General features: G+C 44.2%; 1 protein-coding gene across 23 annotated transcripts in view; it reads right to left on the reverse strand.

The window, feature by feature from the left end:
- The window catches only part of svila (supervillin a), a 159,801-nt gene that overhangs the window by 51,796 nt on the left and 87,455 nt on the right, over window positions 1-20,550 (reverse strand). For 9 of the 23 annotated variants that reach the window (XM_031796350.1, XM_031796352.1, XM_031796356.1 and 6 more), the window contains exons 1-3: window positions 12,678-12,921; window positions 6,154-6,217; window positions 1,414-1,505 (exon numbers count right to left, since the gene is read on the reverse strand). In XM_031796350.1, the coding sequence (XP_031652210.1) occupies window positions 1,414-1,505; window positions 6,154-6,217; window positions 12,678-12,741 (220 nt within the window). In that variant the 5' untranslated portion in view covers window positions 12,742-12,921. Of the gene's footprint in view, window positions 1-1,413; window positions 1,506-6,153; window positions 6,218-12,677; window positions 12,944-20,550 lie in introns of those variants that run through there. The other 14 variants (XM_031796353.1, XM_031796355.1, XM_031796363.1 and 11 more) reach the window with 7 other exon arrangements.

A 20,550-nucleotide genomic window follows, 5' to 3' on the forward strand; every position in this document is an offset into this window, starting at 1 on the left:
ATCCTGACCTCAATCCTATAGAACATTTGTGGGCAGAACTGAAAAAGTGTGTGCGAGCGAGGAGGCCTACACCTGACTCAGTTACACCAGCTCTGTCAGGAGGAATGGTACCAAAATTCATCCAACTTATTGTCGGAAGGAAATGGAGGAAAGCCGTATTGCATGTTCAAGAATGTGCTGGTTCTCATACCACAGCTGCCATTTCAATGGAATTTGAGAACATGTTTGAAACATGAATACTCCTAGCTCCATTCGAACAACTGACTGGAGAATTAAGCTCAACTGTGTCTGCAGCAGAAGTGATACCCTCTGTCATGGCATTGAAACGCCTGCTCAACAAAACTGCCGACCCATACTGTGGGGTTAAAACTTGCAAAAGTACTCAAGAGGCTGTGAACAAGCAAATCGGTGGCATTCTCTCTGAGCCTCTACTGTGTCGCCACCATGCTCAACGCTAGGTACAAGGACCACCTCTTCAATGCAGACAAGAAACAGGGTTTTACGTGAAATGCTACAGACACAGCTGGACAAGATGGAAACAGACAGTGACAGTGCGCACCGAGGAAGAGAGGCCATGGACAGACAGAGCTGGACAAGATGGAAACAGACAGTGACAGTGCACACCGAGGAAGAGAGGCCATGGACAGACAGAGCTGGACAAGATGGAAACAGACAGTGACAGTGCACACCGAGGAAGAGAGGCCATGGACAGACAGAGCTGAAACATCACTGCTTGACATGCATGATGAAATCCTGGTAGAGAATGAAACCACTGAACTAATTAACAACAAAACAGTACAGCAAGTAAGTGAAAGAAATAGATTTTGATTATGTTTTACTGGTAATGGGGACATACGTAAACGCCAACAAAATAACTTTTTGGTCATCGTGTGTGTGGCTTTCAACTATAACTGTACTAGAATGCTTAAAAAGCCGCTAAAATTTTAAATAACGGTTATCGCTTTCGGTTTTTCTGGCAAGGAAAATATTGGAGATTGGTGTCGGTCGAAAATGTCATAACGGTGCATCCCTTCCTTTACCCCAGGGTTACTGCTCCTGTCAAGAGTCTTCAAACTCCAGTTCCCCCATTTGAACCAAACACAAACACCACCCCCCAGGACTACACACACACATATACGCTGTTCTCATAAAACCCCACAATATTATCTTTAACTGAACCTTATCAAGGCAACAAGTGCCATCAAACAAACCTTCCAACCAACACAGTCGCACAATAGAAACCACTTCCCTCAGCCCCACAACCCTGGGAAAGTCTGTCAGAGAATGCATCCAAATGGCTCCGGATCAAAAGTACTGCACTATGAAAAGGGAATAGGGTGCCATTTTGGATGCAGACTTTGTCAGATAGTCATGTGTTTCATGCAGCACAGCACGCTGAAACCACCGAGTCACCTTTGGGGAGGTTTGCCAAGAGCTTGACATCTATATCCTTGGTGTTCTTGGCTGGGTCGTCCTTCCCTTCGAACGAAAACTCTTTCTGGAAGCTGCAGAGGGGGCAGAAATAAAAACTGAATAGCTCAGTCAGAACAGGTTATGTTTCAGTAAGGAGAAATGAACAATCTGATTATACTCTGGTGGCATCCCAAGAGACTGAAAAACAGCTGTCACTAACACAGAGGCTGCAGCCTACATACAGACTTGAAATCATTGGCCACTTTAATAAATTGATCACTAGTCACTTTAATAATATTTACATATCTTGCATTACTCATATGTATATACTGTATTTTATACCACCTATTGCATCTTGCCTATGCCGCTCTGTCATTGCTCATCCATATATTTATATGTACACTACCGTTCAAAAGTTTGGGGTCACTTAGAAATGTCCTTGTTTTTGAAAGAAAAGCACATTTTTGGTCTATTAAAATAATATCAAATTGATCAGAACTACAGTGTAGACATTAACAATGTTGTAAATGACTTGTAGCTGGAAACAGATTTTTTTAAACAGAATATCTACATAGGCATACAGAGGCCCATTATCAGCAACCATCACTCCTATGTTCCAATGGCACATTTTGTTAGCTAATCAATGTTTCGCATTTTTTAAAGTTAATTGATCATCAGAAAACATTTTGCAATTATGTTAGCACAGCTGAGAACTTGTGCTAATTAAAGAAGCAATAAAACTAGACTAGTTGAGTATCTGGAGCATCAGCATTTGTGGGTTCGATTGCAGGCTCAAAATGGCCAGAAACAAGGAATTTTCTTCTGAAACTCGTCAGCCTATGCTTGTTCTGAGAAATGAAGGCTGTCCCTTTACAGAACAGTGCAAACTGGCTTTACATTGTTAATGTTGTAAATTACTATTGTAGCTGGAAACAGAAGTGGGAGGCCCCGGTGCACAACAGAGCAAGAGGACAAGTACATTAGAGTGTCTAGTTTGAGAAATAGATGCCTCAACTGTCAGCTTCCTTAAATAGTGCACACAAAACACCAGTCTCAACGTCAACAGTGAAGAGGCGACTCCGGGATGCTGGCCTTCTAGGTAGAGTTGCAGAAAAAGCCATCTCTGAGACTGGCCAATAATAAGAAAAGATTCAGATGGGCAAAAAGAACAGACACTGGACAGAGGAACATCCCGGAGTCGCCTCTTCACTGTTGACGTTGAGACTGGTGTTTGCCGGTACTATTTAATGAAGCTGCCAGTTGAGGACTTGAGGCGTCTGTTTCTCAAACTAGACACTAATGTACTTGTCCTCTTGCTCAGTTGTGCACCGGGGCCTCCCACTTCTGTTTCCAGCTACAATAGTCATTTACAACATTAACAATGTCTACACTGTATTTCTGATCAATTTGATGTTATTTTAAATGGACAAAATACAAATGTGAAACATTTGAACGGTAGTATAATTATTCTTAGTTGTTGTGGAATTGTTAGATATTGCTGCACTGTCAAAACTAGAAGCACAAGCATTTCACTGCACCTGCGATAACATCTGCGAACCATGTGTATGTGACCAATAAAATTTGATTTTAAATGGCACCCTATTACCTATATATATTGCACGAAAAAGATGCGCATTTTCCCACCAGAGGTGTGCTGCTACCAAACTGGCTATTTTAGCTGTTAAATGCATGGCGTAGTGCACATTAGAGCACTTTGACACTTTTTTTTTTTTTTTTTGGTACATGAAAACTGAAGTTTGTGTTGCCATTGCATTTTCAACTCTATGGAGGGTTTTGTCACACAAACTGTTGTGATAAATAACGTGGCCAGGGTAGGTTATATGATGAGCTATGGAAAAAGCTAGCTTTATTATTAGTGTGTTTTTTACAATTGGCAGCCAAGCACCAATCATCATGTCACCAGCATCATTCACATGATGGCCTAGCCTCGATATTTATTATGTATTTGCACGAAGCTCATCACCTTGTACTTAACCACCATAAAAGTTATGAAGTTCATCACTTATTCCATCTGCCTATAAACTACGCATGTTCCTCCATTTCGTGGAAGTAGGCTACAACGTCATCGTCTAAATCGAAGTTCACTGTGACATGGTTTTCTATCCATATTTGTGCATTAAATAGTTTCCACCGCAATTGTCGCATAATCTATTTCACAGACCAAAAAAAGGCAACATTGTTTAGTGCATTTTATTTCTTCAATATTGAGAAGTTTTACCGACAGAAATATGCTTTCCATAAGGACTGTCGTGACTTTAATGCATCAGGTCATTCATCCGCATTAAATGGCTGGATGGAAACCTGATTAATACGTCTGCTGCAGAGAGACGAGAGCATTAGAAAATGAGTTCTAATCATTAAATGGAAATAAATGTACTGAAAACATGTTGGCTCTCCGTTTAAAAAGACCGAGAACGATCTATAGGTCTAGGATGAAAAATACCGGAGGTTTGACACAGGTACAGGTTTGTAGCGGGTACAGGTAACTAACGCTAGCTAGCAAAAAGTCAAAAACTATATAATAAGATTTCCAGTATGCAACAAGCGATTCCTCCCCCCATTCTCAGAGGTTATAAGGGGATCCAAATGTTAAAACGTTTTGCATCTTTGGAAATTAGATTGTTTTGAAACGTGTTTAAGAATCTAAATAGCGACCAGTGAATCCTGGAAATACAACTAAAATGAGAAATTCTTTATCAAAACTTTGTGCATTCATTTTCATTATTATACTGAACAAAAACACACACAACATGTTGGTCCCATGTTTCATGAGCTGAAATAAAATATCACAAATGTTCCATATGCACCAAAATCTTATTTCTCTCATATTTTGTGGACAAATTTGTTTACATCCCTGTTAGTGAGCATTTCTCCTTTACCAAGATGATATGCCACACCTATCAGGTGGATGAATTAAGAAGCTGATTATCATTACACAGGTGCACCTTGTGCTGGGGACAATAAAAGCCCCTCTAAAATGTGCAGTTTTGTCACAACACAATGCCACATATCAAGTTGAGGGAGTGCGCAATTTGGCATGCTGACTACAGGAATGTTCACTAGAGCTGTTAATTTCTCTACCATAAGTTCCCTCCAACGTCATTTTAGACAATTTGACAGTACGTCCAAACGGCCTAACAACGTGTAATCACGCCAGCCCAGGACCTCCACATCCGGCTTGTTCACCTGTGGGATCGTCATATCAGCCACACGGACAGCTGATGAAACTGTGGGTTTGCACAAGCGAAGAATTTCGAAACAGTCAAACCATCTCAGGGAAGCTCATCTGTGTGCTCATCATCCTCACCAGGGTCTTGACCTGACTGCAGTGGGAAAATGCTCACCTTCGATGGCCACTGGCAAGCTGGAGAAGTATGGGGTCGTGTGGGCGAGTGGTTTGCTGCTGTCAACATTGTGAACAGAGTGCCACATGGTGGGGTTATGGTATGGGCAGGCATAAGCTACAGACAACAAACAGTTGCATTTTATCATCTATGGCAATATAATGCACACAGATACTGTTACGAGATGCCGAGGCCCATTGTGGTGCAATTTGCCTGCCGCCATCACCTAATGTTTCAGCAAACTGGAATTGTCCCAGTTTTTTTCCATGGCCTGTGTGATCCCCAGACGGCGTGTTCCAGTTTCCGCCAATATCCAGCAACTTAGCACAGCCATTGAAGAGGAGTGGGACAACATTCCACAGGCCACATTCAATAGCCTGGTCAACTCTACGCGAAGGAGATGTGCCATGCTGCATGAGGCAAATGTTGCTCACACCAGATACCGACTGGTTATCTGATCCACACGCTGTCTTTGTTTTGTGTTAAAGGTATCTGTAACCAACAGATGCATAGCTGTATTCCCAGTCAGGTGAAATCCATAGACTAGGGCCTAATGAACTTAATTCAATTTACCAATTTTCTTATATGTAACTCCGTAAAATATGTATATTTGTGTTCAGTGTAGAATAATCCCATCAAGGTCGCAGAATCTGTTGGTCTATTCACAGACTCAAATCTACAATATGCCACACTAAGAGATGTTAGCAAAGCATTACAGTGGGGAAAGAACTGTTTGCAATGGAGTGGGTTGGACATCTGCACCACAAACCAGTTCTGGTATGAAATATACCACTAGAGTATCTGAGGGAAGGGGCCGTTGGGATCTAGCTTATTACAGGGCTAAGAACACACGACACACCCATTCTTAAGTAATTCATAATTGGAGTAAATTATGACAAATACCTTATTTGGGGGTAGCCTACAATTGATCATTCCAATATGAATTCAAATGGACTAAATCACACATACATAGAGTAGACTTATAGAACTGTAAACATACTGTACTCATACTGTAAACGTATAGAACTATAAACATACTGTACTCATACTGTAAACGTATAGAACTGGATGGATGCTGGGATGCATGTATGCAGAGCTGTGCAGTCATGAATGCTGGAGGGTGGAGTACTTGACACCAAGCCAAAACGTTGACACAACGCAATCACACTAATGCTGCAGTGGCGTTCACACTAGTGACCTTATCCTTCACTTTCTCACTTCGTTTGGACACTGTCCCAACAGGCCTGCTGCTGCAGTGTCTCACACACACACACACACACACACGCTGAAGAGACTAATAGAAGTGCAATGGTACCATACACAGAACAGATACAGTACACAAATACTGATGTCATCTGTGAAAAAAACAACTTACCCGAGAGCCGTCTTCTGTAGAAGTCTTGCGTTTCCAAGTTTGATGGGGCTCTCACTCCCAAGTCCTATAGAAGGAGAGAAAACACAATTTAGACTACTAGACCTTACCAAGAGTTCTTCATCAGTTGCGTGAGAGAAGAGTTGACCGGCAATTTTGAATGACCAAACTAAATTGCACAGTTTTTAAATGAACAAAAACACAGTGGAAGGCAGAGTGTATGAGAGGCTCTTAAAAAGGTCATCCAACAACATCTGAGGATGACTCGGCATGAAGCACATTAATCAAAGTAGACTTTCCGCACCACTGGGGATATAAATTAATAGTGAATAAATTGGAAAACAAAAGCCTTTATTGAATCATGTTGAACAATAAAATATGTGCAGCCTTAAGGTTGTAACAGCGAGAACAATGTAACGGAATGTGTCTCAAATGACCCTCTATAGTGCACTACTTGGTGGCATTTGGAGGGAAAATTTGTGTTTATTTGAAGAAACCAGGTGACAGTTCAGACAGTGGTCTCACAGGACACACACACTACACTGTAAATTGCACTATGGCTCCATCTAAAGTGGCTTGTAGCTATGGAGGTCACAGCTCAAGGCAATAGAGGCATGATTGCATTTCATTGAGATGGATGGACACTTTAAAGTCTGATCACACGTCAAGGTTGTCTGTGTGCATGTAGTGTGTGTGGCTGCGCAAGTGTGTGGCAGTGCCAGTGAGGCCTACCAATTCTACCCAGTAGAAGCCTCTCTCGGAGAGGCAGAATACAGAGGAGCTATATAAGCAACTCTAAAAATAAAAATAAATAAACATGGTGACTAACCCTCACACACAGGTGACCGATGAGCCTTTTCTAACTTGTCAACACAACACGTTATGCTCCGCTACCAGCGATGCAAAGACCGTTGTCAAACTCTGCCCTACTAAAAACACACAACCCTCAAGAGTTCCTATGATGACAGCAGCAGCCTTGAATATGTCCAACACAATCTTGGGTATAGAAAAAAAAAGAAAAAAAAGTAGAAACTGTTTAATGTCAATGTTGCGGTAGAAAGGCCATCAAGACCGGTCTTGAATTTTCTTTGACATAAAACAGTGACCGTTAATGCCCATCTCCAGTCTATTAGCAGGCTGATTATAAAACAGTGACCGTTAATGCCCATCTCCAGTCTATTAGCAGGCTGATCATAAAACAGTGACCGTTAATGCCCATCTCCAGTCTATTAGCAGGCTGATTATAAAACAGTGACCGTTATGCCCATCTCCAGTCTATTAGCAGGCTGATCATAAAACAGTGACCGTTAATGCCCATCTCCAGTCTATTAGCAGGCTGATCATAAAACAGTGACCGTTAATGCCCATCTCCAGTCTATTAGCAGGCTGATTATAAAACAGTGACCGTTAATGCCCATCTCCAGTCTATTAGCAGGCTGATCATAAAACAGTGACCGTTAATGCCCATCTCCAGTCTATTAGCAGGCTGATTATAAAACAGTGACCGTTAATGCCCATCTCCAGTCTATTAGCAGGCTGATCATAAAACAGTGACCGTTAATGCCCATCTCCAGTCTATTAGCAGGCTGATTATAAAACAGTGACCGTTAATGCCCATCTCCAGTCTATTAGCAGGCTGATCATAAAACAGTGACTGTTAATGCCCATCTCCAGTCTATTAGCAGGCTGATTATAAAACAGGTAGCTATTGTGAAGTAAAACGGCACACCATCCTCAGGGGAAAAAAACAACCCTTATTACAGCAACGTAAAAGCCTAATACAAAAGTGGGTGCTGGATGTTACCGTGCCCTTCTAAAGAATGCTCAATGCTTTGTAGAGTTCTCGACCTCAGTGTGGTTGGTTATAAGAGCAGTGGGGTCCTGTTCACTCGGTTCAACGCTGTGGAAAGTCGCCGATAGAAAACGCCACGAATAGACCTGACATGGTTCATTAACATGTCAGAGAGACATGTTTGTTCTACTTAACATATCTCGATCTGTGCGTTCCCACAACACTGTGCCCTGGGTCATATTCACTGGGTGAATCTGGAGGTGAAAGAAAAGCACGCGTTTTAGACGAGGTGCTGGCTAGCGGAGTAGAACACATGAAAAAGAGCATGAGAGCCTCGCACTCATGTAGTGCAGACTAAATAATTGAATAACCAACGTTTCGACAGACAAGCAGTCTTCATCGGGGTTTATCAACGTTATTAGGTTATTCAATTATTGCATCTGAGCTCCTAGAGTGTGTGGCTCTCCTTTTCTTTTTCATATTCACTGGGTACCAAATGGAAGAACACTGACAAACACTACCTGAACAATAAGAAATACTCGTTTTGTTTCCGTTGCACAAGGTTTTTCTTTATTGTGCCCTAATGAATATGACCCTACTGACCGCGGACTAGGGCTGGACTGACTGACTCACTCACTCTGTGGGACAGAGAGAACACATGTGTTTCCACTTTGCCTGCCCCCACCCCTAACCCCCCGAAACCACCCGCCATTCCAGATCTGTTAGTCCATATTAAGGATATTTGGATGATGTTTAAAATCCCCCCGCTTTGGGAAAACATCATTTGAGAAGGGAGGAGAAAGAAGAGTCCCTACGCCTAGATGTGTTTTGGTACGAGACTAGTATTATTTCAGCTGGGGAGTATCCGGTAAACACATACTAACTCACCCTCCTTATATCGTAGCCTACAGGTCATTTTACCAGCTGATAAAGTGACAGGGATAGAGTGATATCAGAGAAGGAAAACAACAATGTATGTAGGTACATCTCCACTAATCTCGTATCTCAATGTAGACAAGATAATTAAAAATTGACTAATATAGATATTTGTCCTTACTGCCTACCACAGTTAGCCTGGTGTTCGTGCTGAACAGCCAACTCCTGCGGTCATTGACAAAGCTTGATAATGACCATAGGAATGGGCAAGATGGCACAAACAGATCGGGGATTAGCCTTTATAACCCAGTATCCTTGTAGTGCAACACAACAGGTAGCTGTTGAGGGCAGAGCGCTAAAGGTGCTGGATGAGTCAACACGTCGAGCCCTACAGGGGGGTGGGAATGGAGAACCATCAGATCAGAAGCAGCCCTACGCAATAGAGCAGGGGAACCCTTACTGAAAGAAAGGAGGGTGCTTCCTGCGTTACACGTTCACACGCAGGCATAAAACCACGACAACGATCACAGATGTCCCAAACCCTTGTGTTAAAAGAACGTGAAAAACATTCTTCACACCGTCACACATGTAGACTGAGCTATTAAAAAGCATGTGTCAAACACAAGGCCCGCGTGCTGAATCCATGACACATTTCTATCCGTCCCGCACAACGATTTGGGTTCGTCAAAGTCATTCTTGGCCCGCTTCCATTCCGCCCACGATGCACTGCACTACAAGTCACAGTAAGCACGGCCAACATTGCCACACACCCCCCTCCTCCAAGACCCATCCAGTGCGCTGTGTATCATGTCATCACTAACGGCATCTTCTACCGGGACCGAAAGTTTAAACGTGTTGTAAGCGAAACGTCCATGCAAAGTTTGGGTTCCAATGGGTCATTGCTGTAACCTACAGAAAATGTCAGCTTGGTTGTCAATAAGTTATAAGATAAAGGATTCATGTGTGTGTATAAATTACTACTAAAGGACAATAGGACACACAAGCGAGTATAAATGAGTCAACAGCGGAGTCATCTACTTTATGAAGTTACAGCCTGATGCGTTTGTGTCGGGTAATTCAACATCAATTGCACTGCTTTCGTGTTACCAGGTAAGTTGACAGAGCACTTATAGCAACGAACTGGGGAATAGTCACAGCGGACAGGGGATGAATGAGCCAATAGGAAGCTGGGGATGATTAGGTGGCCATGACTGGTATGAGAACCAGATTAGGAATGTAGTCAGGACGCCGGGGTTAACACCCCTACTCTTACGATAAGTGCCATGGGATCTTTAGTGACCACAGAGAGTCAGGAAACCCGTTTAACATCCCATCTGAAAGACAGCACCCTACACAGGGCAATGTCCCTAATCACTGCCCTGGGGCATTGGGATACATTCTTTTTAATAGAGGAAAGAGTGCCTCCTACTGGCCCGACAACACAGCTTCCAGCAGCATCTGGTCTCCCCATCCAGAGCTGCTTAGCTTCAGAGGCAAGTCAGCAGCGTGATGCAGGCTGGTATGCTACTTTCATGTGTCCCATTTACAGCGCACAGCAGAGGGATAGTGTTCAGGCACATGCCACACAGTCCTAGCTAGGCTACTAAAATGTTGCAGTCTGGCTTCAGTTTCTTAAGCTTGACAATGACTAACCAAAAAAACAAAACCTGCAAAAATAATTTTTAATAAAACATTTAGGCCTATTTACAGCAACATTAGAGCAGTAGCCTGGGCTGACTACTCAACTAGGCCTCAGACATGTTGAGGGCACCATACAACAATGCTGCAGTCAACCACACTGGTGATCCATGCAATGCAAAGAAAAGAAAGGTTACAATGTTATTTACAGTTATTAAAACACTTTTTGATTAGGGTGGACAAATTATTTATCTCGTTTTAAAGATGTTAAAATGCTATATAGAGCATCCCATGTACATGAGTGGACATTATAAAAAGGCCATCTTTTTTTCCCCCTCTAATAAAAACAGCCAGTTTGGGCCAGTTGTATATAAGTGTTTTGTAAAAACAAACGTAGGCAATGTATGGCCCACAAATATGTGGTATTTTTTCCAATATGGCCAGCGTGCCGATTGAGTTTGATACCCCTGTCGTAAAGTGAAACATTTGGATCAAGTGATGTCATTCATCAATGAAGGGGTCTAATCCTGGATGTTCTAGCAGTGGTTGATTTCATGATAAACACACTGCATGTCGCTATGAGGGAGAAATGACCGTTTACTGTTCCGAGCAAGTTCTTCCTCCTCCAGACTTAATACTACAGGTTCTATACACAAAGTACTAACACTTGGAGAGGGCAATAAAACCACATGGGGCTGATCAATTAAGTGTGTGCAGAAATGACCATTCAAGAGCATATGTCCCTGTTTAGAGGGGATTACCCTGAGCAGAGCAGCCCTAGAGAGCTAGAGAGAGCCCAAAAAGAAATGTCACTAAAACGACAACGGGATCACTTACATCACAACTCTTACTACCCCCATCTTCTACCACACAAACTGACCTCCCCCAGCATCAGAGATAAAGGGAAGGGTTTAGTTTAGATTTATAAATACTGGGAGGGGTAGCTAAATCAGGTGGGACTGAGCCAATCAAAGCCTTAAACCCCTTAGCCTACGGTAGATCCTAATACTGTATGCCAATTATAGACAATCAATCAAGACAATGAATGGCTAACCAAGCCTAGTCTCATTTCATTAGCAAGAACATTGCACTTATTTTTTTATTTGCCATGGTGGACTCGTTAGCGGTGCGCTAGTAGTCAAATGCTGAACTAATGACTGATGGCTATGTATTGGTCTGGACACTGCTGTGTGTCAAATGTATGCTAATAACACACATCAACCCCCCCCAACCCATCAGACCCCAGTTGTGTCCCAAATGCACCCTATTCCCTAGTGCACTACTTTTGACCATAGGCCAAAAGTGCACTATGCAGGGAATGGGTTGCCATTTGGGACAACCTACTGGGTTGTAATGGCTGGGAACCAATGGTGTTGGGGCACCAGGAACACCTGTTGTGAATTCTCAGCCAGTTAACCAAGCAGAACCACCACTCAACACCCAGTTCCACTCTCTGGACGCATTACTGAGAGTGGGAATTGTGTACAATTGTGAGAATGAGAAACATAGGCCACACACACACGCACTCAAGAGTTCTTGTCACCCAGTCTGACGAATACACTCAGGCATGTGCAACTAACCACACACAGGAAAACATAATATCTCTGGCATAACTGTCCAAATAAACTGGAGACAGAAAGTAGAGCCCAGAAATAACTCTCCCTCCTCCTGCAGTCAGAGAGAGTCCCTTATCGACTGTTACGTCCTTGGAGGCTACAGCTGCAGACAGCGCAAGGACAACTGGAAACGGGGCCAGTTAAGAGACCATTTTGCCTCACTTTCCTCAGTCCCAGACCCAAAGCCCCCCTCCTCAGTCCCAGACCCAAAGCCCCCCCCCAGTCCCAGACCCAAAGCCCCCCCCCAGTCCCAGACCCAAAGCCCCCCCCCAGTCCCAGACCCAAAGCCCCCCCCTCAGTCCCAGACCCAAAGCCCCCCCTCAGTCCCAGACCCAAAGCCCCCCCTCAGTCCCAGACCCAAAGCCCCCCCTCAGTCCCAGACCCAAAGCCCCCCCTCAGTCCCAGACCCAAAGCCCCCCCTCAGTCCCAGACCCAAAGCCCCCCCTCAGTCCCAGACCCAAAGCCCCCCCTCAGTCCCAGACCCAAAGCCCCCCCTCAGTCCCAGACCCAAAGCCCCCCCTCAGTCCCAGACCCAAAGCCCCCCCTCAGACCCAGACCCAAAGCCCCCCCTCAGACCCAAAGCCCCATCCTCAGCTCCATCTTACCTTGTCTGCAGAACTTGACATGGCTCAGGTAGTTTGAGATCCACGGGTTTGCGTTCCGATACATTCTTGCAAGACCAGGTAGGTACAGAGGACAGATAGAAGAAGAGGGATAGAGAAAGGGATAGAGAAAGGGATAGAGAAAGAGAAGTGCTGAAGTCCAACCCGCAGGCAGGCAACTGACTGCAAGGTGATGCAGAGAAACAAAAAACGCAGTCAGTCGGTGCCCCGGGACGAGCTGCCCTCAGCACAGAGAGAAAGAGAGAGAGGCAGAAGGAGAAGGGAGTGAGTCAGGTAGTGTTAGAGAAAGAAGGGCAGGGAGAGAAAGAGTAGAGTGGGGGAGCTGATCCCCGATCAGCAGTAGTAGCGCGTGGTAGGGGCTGCAGTGCAGCGTTGGTTCTCTCTGTGCAGGCAGAGTCTCTTGACAGCTCCCCTCTAGTCTCCTTCAGCAGTAACGCTAATAGCAAACTGGCTAACGGCTAATACTAAACAGACATCCTCCAGTGCAGCCTAACTCAAGCTGCTCAGTGCCTGCTAATCTGATTACAGGCAAGAAATTAGCTAGGCCCCATGGCTCACAGATTGGACCCGAGAGGCTGGGTGTCCCTCTATCTCCTGCAGACAGACGACTCAGAGAAAGGTATATACTGTAGAGTGGAAGTACTGAGAATGTGCTGCTGTGTTCTCTTGGCCCAGTGACAAGGCAGCAGTGGGACGCTACAGAGCAAGGGGAGGGTGAGAGAGAGAGAGAGAGATGAGAAGACAAAATTAAAGTCTCAGCTAGATGATAAATTCCACTCATCTCTCAGTGGTGACAAACGAAGGAGCAGAGAGAGAGAGAGAGAGAGAGAGAGAGAGAGAGAGAGAGAGAGAGAGAGAGAGAGAGAGAGAGAGAGAGAGAGAGAGAGAGTGAGCAAAGGAAAGGGAGACCGAGGGATGGAGAGGCTAAGAGAGAGACGGAAGGTGAGAGGCAGAGAGAATGTGAAATAGGCGATTATGGAGCTCCAGTCATGGGATTGTCCATCTGACTAACGGTATCATTATGGTAAAACCTATGGCCGTCCATCCCTAGAGAATCCAAAAGAGCAGTAGTGTGTGATCACAGAAAGTGAATGAGATGGTGTAGTCAGAGGGATAGAGAGGATACAAGTTCAGACCTGCAGATTTACACTAAGGGTACACACACAGGGAGAGACAGACAATTACTTTGATTCCTCAGCCAATAACTGATGTCACCAACCCAACACTGCAGTAGCAGTGTCCAAACACATCCTACTTGAACCCAGGTGTGACATCAGATCAGTTTATTAGAGGTGGCAGGTTTGGACTCTTCTCTCTCCCTCCGTGGTGAGCTCATCTGGTCTGGGCACACCAACACACTCACAGCTAAGTAACACGGCAGGTGAGACAGCTATACGTTTGTCTGTAGTCTACTATACACTAATAACACCAAACCCACCTAACTTAGAGACCCAACATGGGAATTTATTTTTAGATAATGATCAGTTTTATTCCAATATGTAGATTGAAATACAAAGCATTGAAACAATTAGTTGTGGAAATACTTAGAGAAACACGTCTCCTACACCCAATACAACAACAAGCATTTTCTTGAACGGGTGAAACATTTTAGCTCTCTACTGTCCCTAGTGGCAGCAGGACACCCTGCAAGCTCAGCCACAGGACAACCATAACCACCGCAGACCCATACTCACTCTTAACATTCATCCCCATATAGATAGAGGAGGAGGACTGGACTCTGTCACTGGAGGAATGCAGTGTTGAGTCTAGAGAGAAGCCGACATTGTGCTCTGCTCTGATGTTCATGCCTCTCCTGCTGGGTCCAGACCTGGGTTCTAATGTTATGGTATACTTTCCAAAACTTTTAGCATTTGATTGAGACTGTCCGGAGTGCCAGATGGGGCAGGTATTGCACTTTAGGGACTATACCATTGGTCCCATTCCATCAGGTAATCGCAATCAAGCGCAGCGGAATAAATTCAAATAAAAAAAGAACACTTTATGAACACAGGTGTGGTTGGGTCACCACAGAGGGGCTTGGTGGGGCTAACAGCCTAACAGAACACCAAAGCCTTTTGGTCCCCCTTGACCACAGAAATCTATCACCATCTGATGCATACCAGACCTGCAGACTAACAGTACTATTACATCAGTCATTAAACTATGACGACCCTACGGTGCCAGAGGATCGGCAGTCAAACCAACGCAGGCTCTGCTGTAACACCTGTACTGTAACTCGGGGGTATTCAACCCGGGGGTCTGCGGAGGGAGTGCAAGGGCTCCACGGAAATATAAAAAGTGGAAATATACCAGTCAAAAAGTTGACACGCCTACTCATTCAAGAATAATAGTGAAGACAAAACTATGAAATAACACATATGGAATCATGTAGATACCCCCCAAAAAAGTGCTAAACAAATCTAAATATATCTGATATTCTTCAAAGTAGCCACCCTTTGCCTTCATAGCTTTGTACACGCTTGGCATTCTCTCAACCAGCTTCACCTGGAATGCTTTTCCAACAGTCTTGGAGGAGTTCCCACATGTGCTGAACACTTGTTGGTTGCTTTTCCTTCTCTCGGCAGTCCAACTCCTCCCAGTCCAACTCAATTGGGTTGAGGTCAGGTGATTGTGGAGGCCAGGTCATCTGATGCAAAACTCCAGCACTTTCCTTCTTGGTCAAATAGCCTTTACACAGCCTGGAGGTGTGTTTTGGGTCATGGTCCTTTTGAAAAACAAATGATAGTGGGACTAAGCCAAACCAGATTGGATGGCGTATCGCTGCAGAATGCTGTGGTAGCCATGCTGGTTATGTGTGCCTTGAATTTAAATCAATCACAGACAGCATCACCAGCAAAGCACCCCCACACCTCCATCCTTCACGGTGGGAACACAACATGAAAAGATCGTCCGTGCACCTACTCAGCATCTCACAAAGACACTTCGGTTGGAACCAAAAATCTATATATATATTTTTTTTTAACGTTATGAATATCGCTAGCAACAGAACAAACATGTTGACATTACCGACAGTAGAAAAAATGTTTATGTAATTCAACTTTATTCCTCAACTTCTCATATTGAGCCAATGGTCGCGGTCCCCTGCTCAGACGAGGCACACAACCATTGGTTGATGCATGCAACGTCATCGACTGTGCCTTTCAGGAACCAGATTGCTATAACGTATGCTGGTAGCTGATACATAAAATACCTATCCATGCGTTGTAAGATCTGGCATGCGTCAGCAACGCCTGGGCAGAGGAATGCGGCCATAGGCTTTAAAAAAAGGCAGCCGCGTGTGACGCCGGTAAGCTTGGACTGAATGAATTCACCAACCTTTATTTAGTTATTAGCAAAAAGGAGTTCCAAGTAAAATTTGTATCTAATAGGCTACATTAAAGTTTATACTAAGGGTGACAGGTACCCTAGTGGCTAGAGTGTTGGGCCACTAACCAAAAGGTCGCTAGTTCGAATAAGGGTAAAAATCTGTCAATGTCCCCTTGAGCAAGGCACTTAAACCTAATTTACTCTAGGGAGACGCTATACTACTATGGCATTTCACTGCCCCTATCCAGTGTTTTTAACAACAAAACATCTTTATATGTCAATATTATAATGTGTGGAGGGCAAAATATTAATAATCTACGAAAAATATATTCATTTTAAAATGATTACTTCTACTTGCCATTCACCTGACGATAAGATGTGATGGGGGGGGTCTCTGGGTCGCCGGTTTGCCTGGGAGTGGGTCCCTGGGCTAGAAGGTTGAAGGCCCCTGCTGTACTAGCTCTAGGACTCCAAATGTAGTTTGGAACCAGAGGCAGTCAACTAGCCCATTCCCAGATCTGTGTGCTGTTTAGTCACAACATGACAACAAATGAGCATAGGAATTGGCAAGACTGTACAAAACAGAACAAGCTAACACTTATCAGTATTTATGCACACACGCAGAAGTATCTGGTAACCAGTCCTGTTGTCCAATGGAGAGGCACTAACTTGTAATTACACGCCTGGCTACTGATATGAGGACAGTCAAACATTGTCGCTCGGCACTAGACAGGATTACACTCAAAAAGGTGACCCAATCTGGCAACTGCATCCCAAAACAAATCTTCAAGGTAAACCACCAGAGATGAATGTTATGACCTTTTCAGACATATGGAATGTGGTGCCTTGAAAGCGTCTCGGCTATGGCATGTTTGTTTGCCTGAAGAGTACACGAAGGCTTTTTAAATGCCAAAACTAAACCGTCTCTGGATATAGTTTCAAAGTGCCACTGAATGGGCATTTTGTCTAAAGGAATGCCGCTTTTGAAGCGGGACCATCGTCAAATCGCTAAGCAACCAGAACTGTCAATCAAATAATCTCAAATTACCTGTGCACAACCACTCTTTAATAAAAAAATGTTTGTTGTTGTCAGGGAAACAATAAACATTCTATGCCGAAGCAGAATTCTACTGTCTGAAAAATAGACGCGTATGATGCTGCACATATTTTGTTGTTGTTGTCTGAAAGGTCATGTCATTTTGATCTTTGTTAGTACAGTTACTGATAAGGAGACGAGAAGGAGGAAGAGTTTGTAATACTAAACAAACACCAGCAATTTGACAAATTTTGAATTTGATCAGTACCCAAAAGCCAGCTCTGAGGCAATCCAAGCAAATCACTTTTTTTTTTTATGTTGAACAAAAACAGGCCAACGATGAGACCTCTATCATCCTAACAGCAGCATGTCCACACCTCCCCACCAATTATACACAACACAGATGCCTGGGTGTCAGATTAATTCAACATAAGAATTGAATTACTGTATACAAACACTTAGACATCCAGTGACCGCAATGGCACTTTAAATGACCCCAGCGTCTCTCCTCAAGCCCGTTGATAGTGTGTATGCGTGCGTGACGTGGAGAAGGAAAGCAGGAAATGTTAGCAGGTTTGTCTCATAATCTGGGCCCAGAACTCAACCTCTCATCCCAGGCCTCCCCCTCAGAAATAAAGCCCAGATTTACTGTTTCTCCCACAGGAAATGCTGTATATCCCTCTTCTGGCAAATTAACGATGGCGGGGTCCAGCACGTTTGGCCATGTTGTCTCTACAGACACATAGCAGTGCTCAGCCCAGAGTCCATCACTCAAACAGAACCAGAAACTAATACAGAAGGTAGGCATAGCATGAAGAGGTAAAGATAGTGTTGCCCTTCAATTTAACTGCCACTGCGAAAAATCTCATTTTTTCTGCCAAGACTGCTTTTAAAAGGGATAGCGCAACATAATTATCCCACTTTCCGCTTTCACGGATTCCATTTTTTATTTCCCTGCATGCAATTTGAAGGAAGTTGCTAACTAGCGTTAGCGCAATTGCTAACTAGGATTACCATGCTAGCGGTTCTTGTAGACTTCCAGTTATTGCCTACCTTCAAGTTCCTTCCAACTCCACACAGAGAAATAAAAATAGTAACAGTGAGTTGATCGGACTCTGGGTAAGAAGAAAAAGGGCTCGATTGCCAAAAGTTGTGCACTTCATTGGGAATAGGGTGCCATTAGGGACAGTCCACATGGGGAAGTATTTGGGAGTGCTACATTTCCTCAGACACTTGTAGAAGGACCAATGGTCTAAATTTACTGTCCCAGCTTGCTGTCATAACAGTCATTGGTCCTTGGACAGTCAGAGAACTGCACAAGGTCAGACACATTCCCTTCAAAACATGCACGCACTCTGACACACTGGAAGATAGGTTGGCCTTGTTTGTAGCCAGCTCACTCGGTTCAATCTACCCTAATAAGGTGAGGTGTTAGCTGAGTGGCTGGGCAGCAGAGGTCACTGACTGGATATTTACCGTCACAGTTCACTGGCTGGTACCCAGGCCTGGTCTGGACTTACCCAGACCATCTCTATTGGGACCAAGGCCAGTAATACCCAAGAACAATGTGTATTAGTCCAAAAGACCAGACCATGGCAATGTCCAAGACAGTACACACAAACTTCAAAACTTTCCAAACAGATCCTGGCCTCAGCTTACTGTACACAAGCCTTTTCTCAGATAGAACTGCCACAAATAGAAGGACCAAGATAACTTCGTCCAACTCCATCCGTAAACACTAGCTAGCTATGCCCTGTTGCCCCACCCCTTGACAGACTTACCCAAGATAACCCAGATAAAAGCTTCCCTAAGAAGTGGCTCTCGATGGCTCAAGGTTGAATGCTCTTTAGAGATCCCTAACAATGTGTGTCGACTACCCCCATAGTGTTGGTCAACAGCATGCAGCTCGAGAGTTGAAACCAGTCATGAGATTTGAATTTACTGTAGACCTTGAGAAATAGTTCCACAGAAGAGAGAAAAAGGTGGAACGCAACCACCTACACACTTCACCAAACCCATTTTTTAATGATTATTTTTACATATTTTTTCCCCACCAGTTTCGATCTCATCTTGTCGCTGAAATTCTCCAACGGGCTCGGAAGGTGAAGGTTGAGTCATGCGTCCTTCAAAATTACCCGCCTAACCACGCTCTTAACACCCGCCCGCTTAGCCAACCACACCAACGAACCTGGGTCTGTACTGACGCCTCTAGCATTGCGCCGCAGTGCCTTAGACCACTGCGCCACTCGGGAGGCCCCGACCGATCCCATTTGCCAAAGCATTCCTGGTGTTCTTCCCATTCCATTCCCACCCGGCAATCTTCCCAGGAACTGTCATCCCATTTTTGTTTAGTATATGGGGAAAAGCTGGGACGAGGACAGATGGCAATTTTGGAACCCTTTATTTAGTATCTTTCATTTTTCAGCCACTGGTCAGCCAGAATCAAGGCCATAACAGTCAAAAGGTCAGCCAGCAGGTAGGGGGTTGTGCCATTGGAAGACAAATGAACTGAAACACCAGAAGATTCTGCTGGCCAAGACCGAGAAGCTGTACCTATTCCCAGAGAAATGACTGTGTGGAAACTCAATACACAAAAGGAAAGGTTTTAGGGTAGATGCCAGAATAGTACAGTAATATACCAGAAAGTCGGCATATTTCATATCCCCATGAACCTTTGACCGGTTACTTTGACACTATTTGCTCAGCTCTCTTCCTATGGCGTTAAATAACCATAAAAAACATAAAAACAAGGAAAGGGCCATACTAATTCAATGGGATGTAGGGCACAATAAGTTGGACCAATTTAAATGGAGCTCAAATGAAGCTCCATTGGAACCTAGACATGTTACAAATTCCAGTCCTCCTCTCCCTGTCTGTTCCCAGACCTTTCTCCCCTCGTTTGTTTCGCAAATGAATCCCCCTTTAAAAGCCCTGTGCAGCTGGTGAAACTTTGATATAAAAAAAAATGGAATCACACAGTACATTCCAAAATGATTCTAAACAGTGCAGCCAGAACCCAAATCAACACATATCTGGTAAGGGTCTGTTCCATTTATAAGCAGCAGAGCTGACAGTCCTGATGTTACTGTTAGAACTGGAATAAGTGCTACCAGACAGGAGGCTAAACCCCAGGGGATCCTGGATACAGAGATAGATCACGCACACTGGAAGGCACTTCCTCGGAGCTCTGCTCTCTCCCTCCACACCTGTAGGAAAATGTATCCTAGCTTGCCGAGACTGTCCAATCTCCCTCTCTGTGTGTGGTGACTATCGGAGTCAGCTGTCTGTGCTATGGCTTACATGCCATTTAAATCAGTCTATGACAATTGTGCATGCGCATGTGTGCCACAGCTGTTTATAGATCCCTCTATACATCATCGCTGCTGTCTACAAGAATACAGTATGACCGCTTACCTCAGCTATTCTACACAGCGCAATGTTGACACTACTGCTATTCTACGCAACCTTACAGTCCAAAATGTCACCAATATG

Source organism: Oncorhynchus kisutch, linkage group LG18 (assembly GCF_002021735.2).
Source record: "Oncorhynchus kisutch isolate 150728-3 linkage group LG18, Okis_V2, whole genome shotgun sequence".
Classification (NCBI taxonomy): Eukaryota; Metazoa; Chordata; class Actinopteri; order Salmoniformes; family Salmonidae; genus Oncorhynchus; species Oncorhynchus kisutch.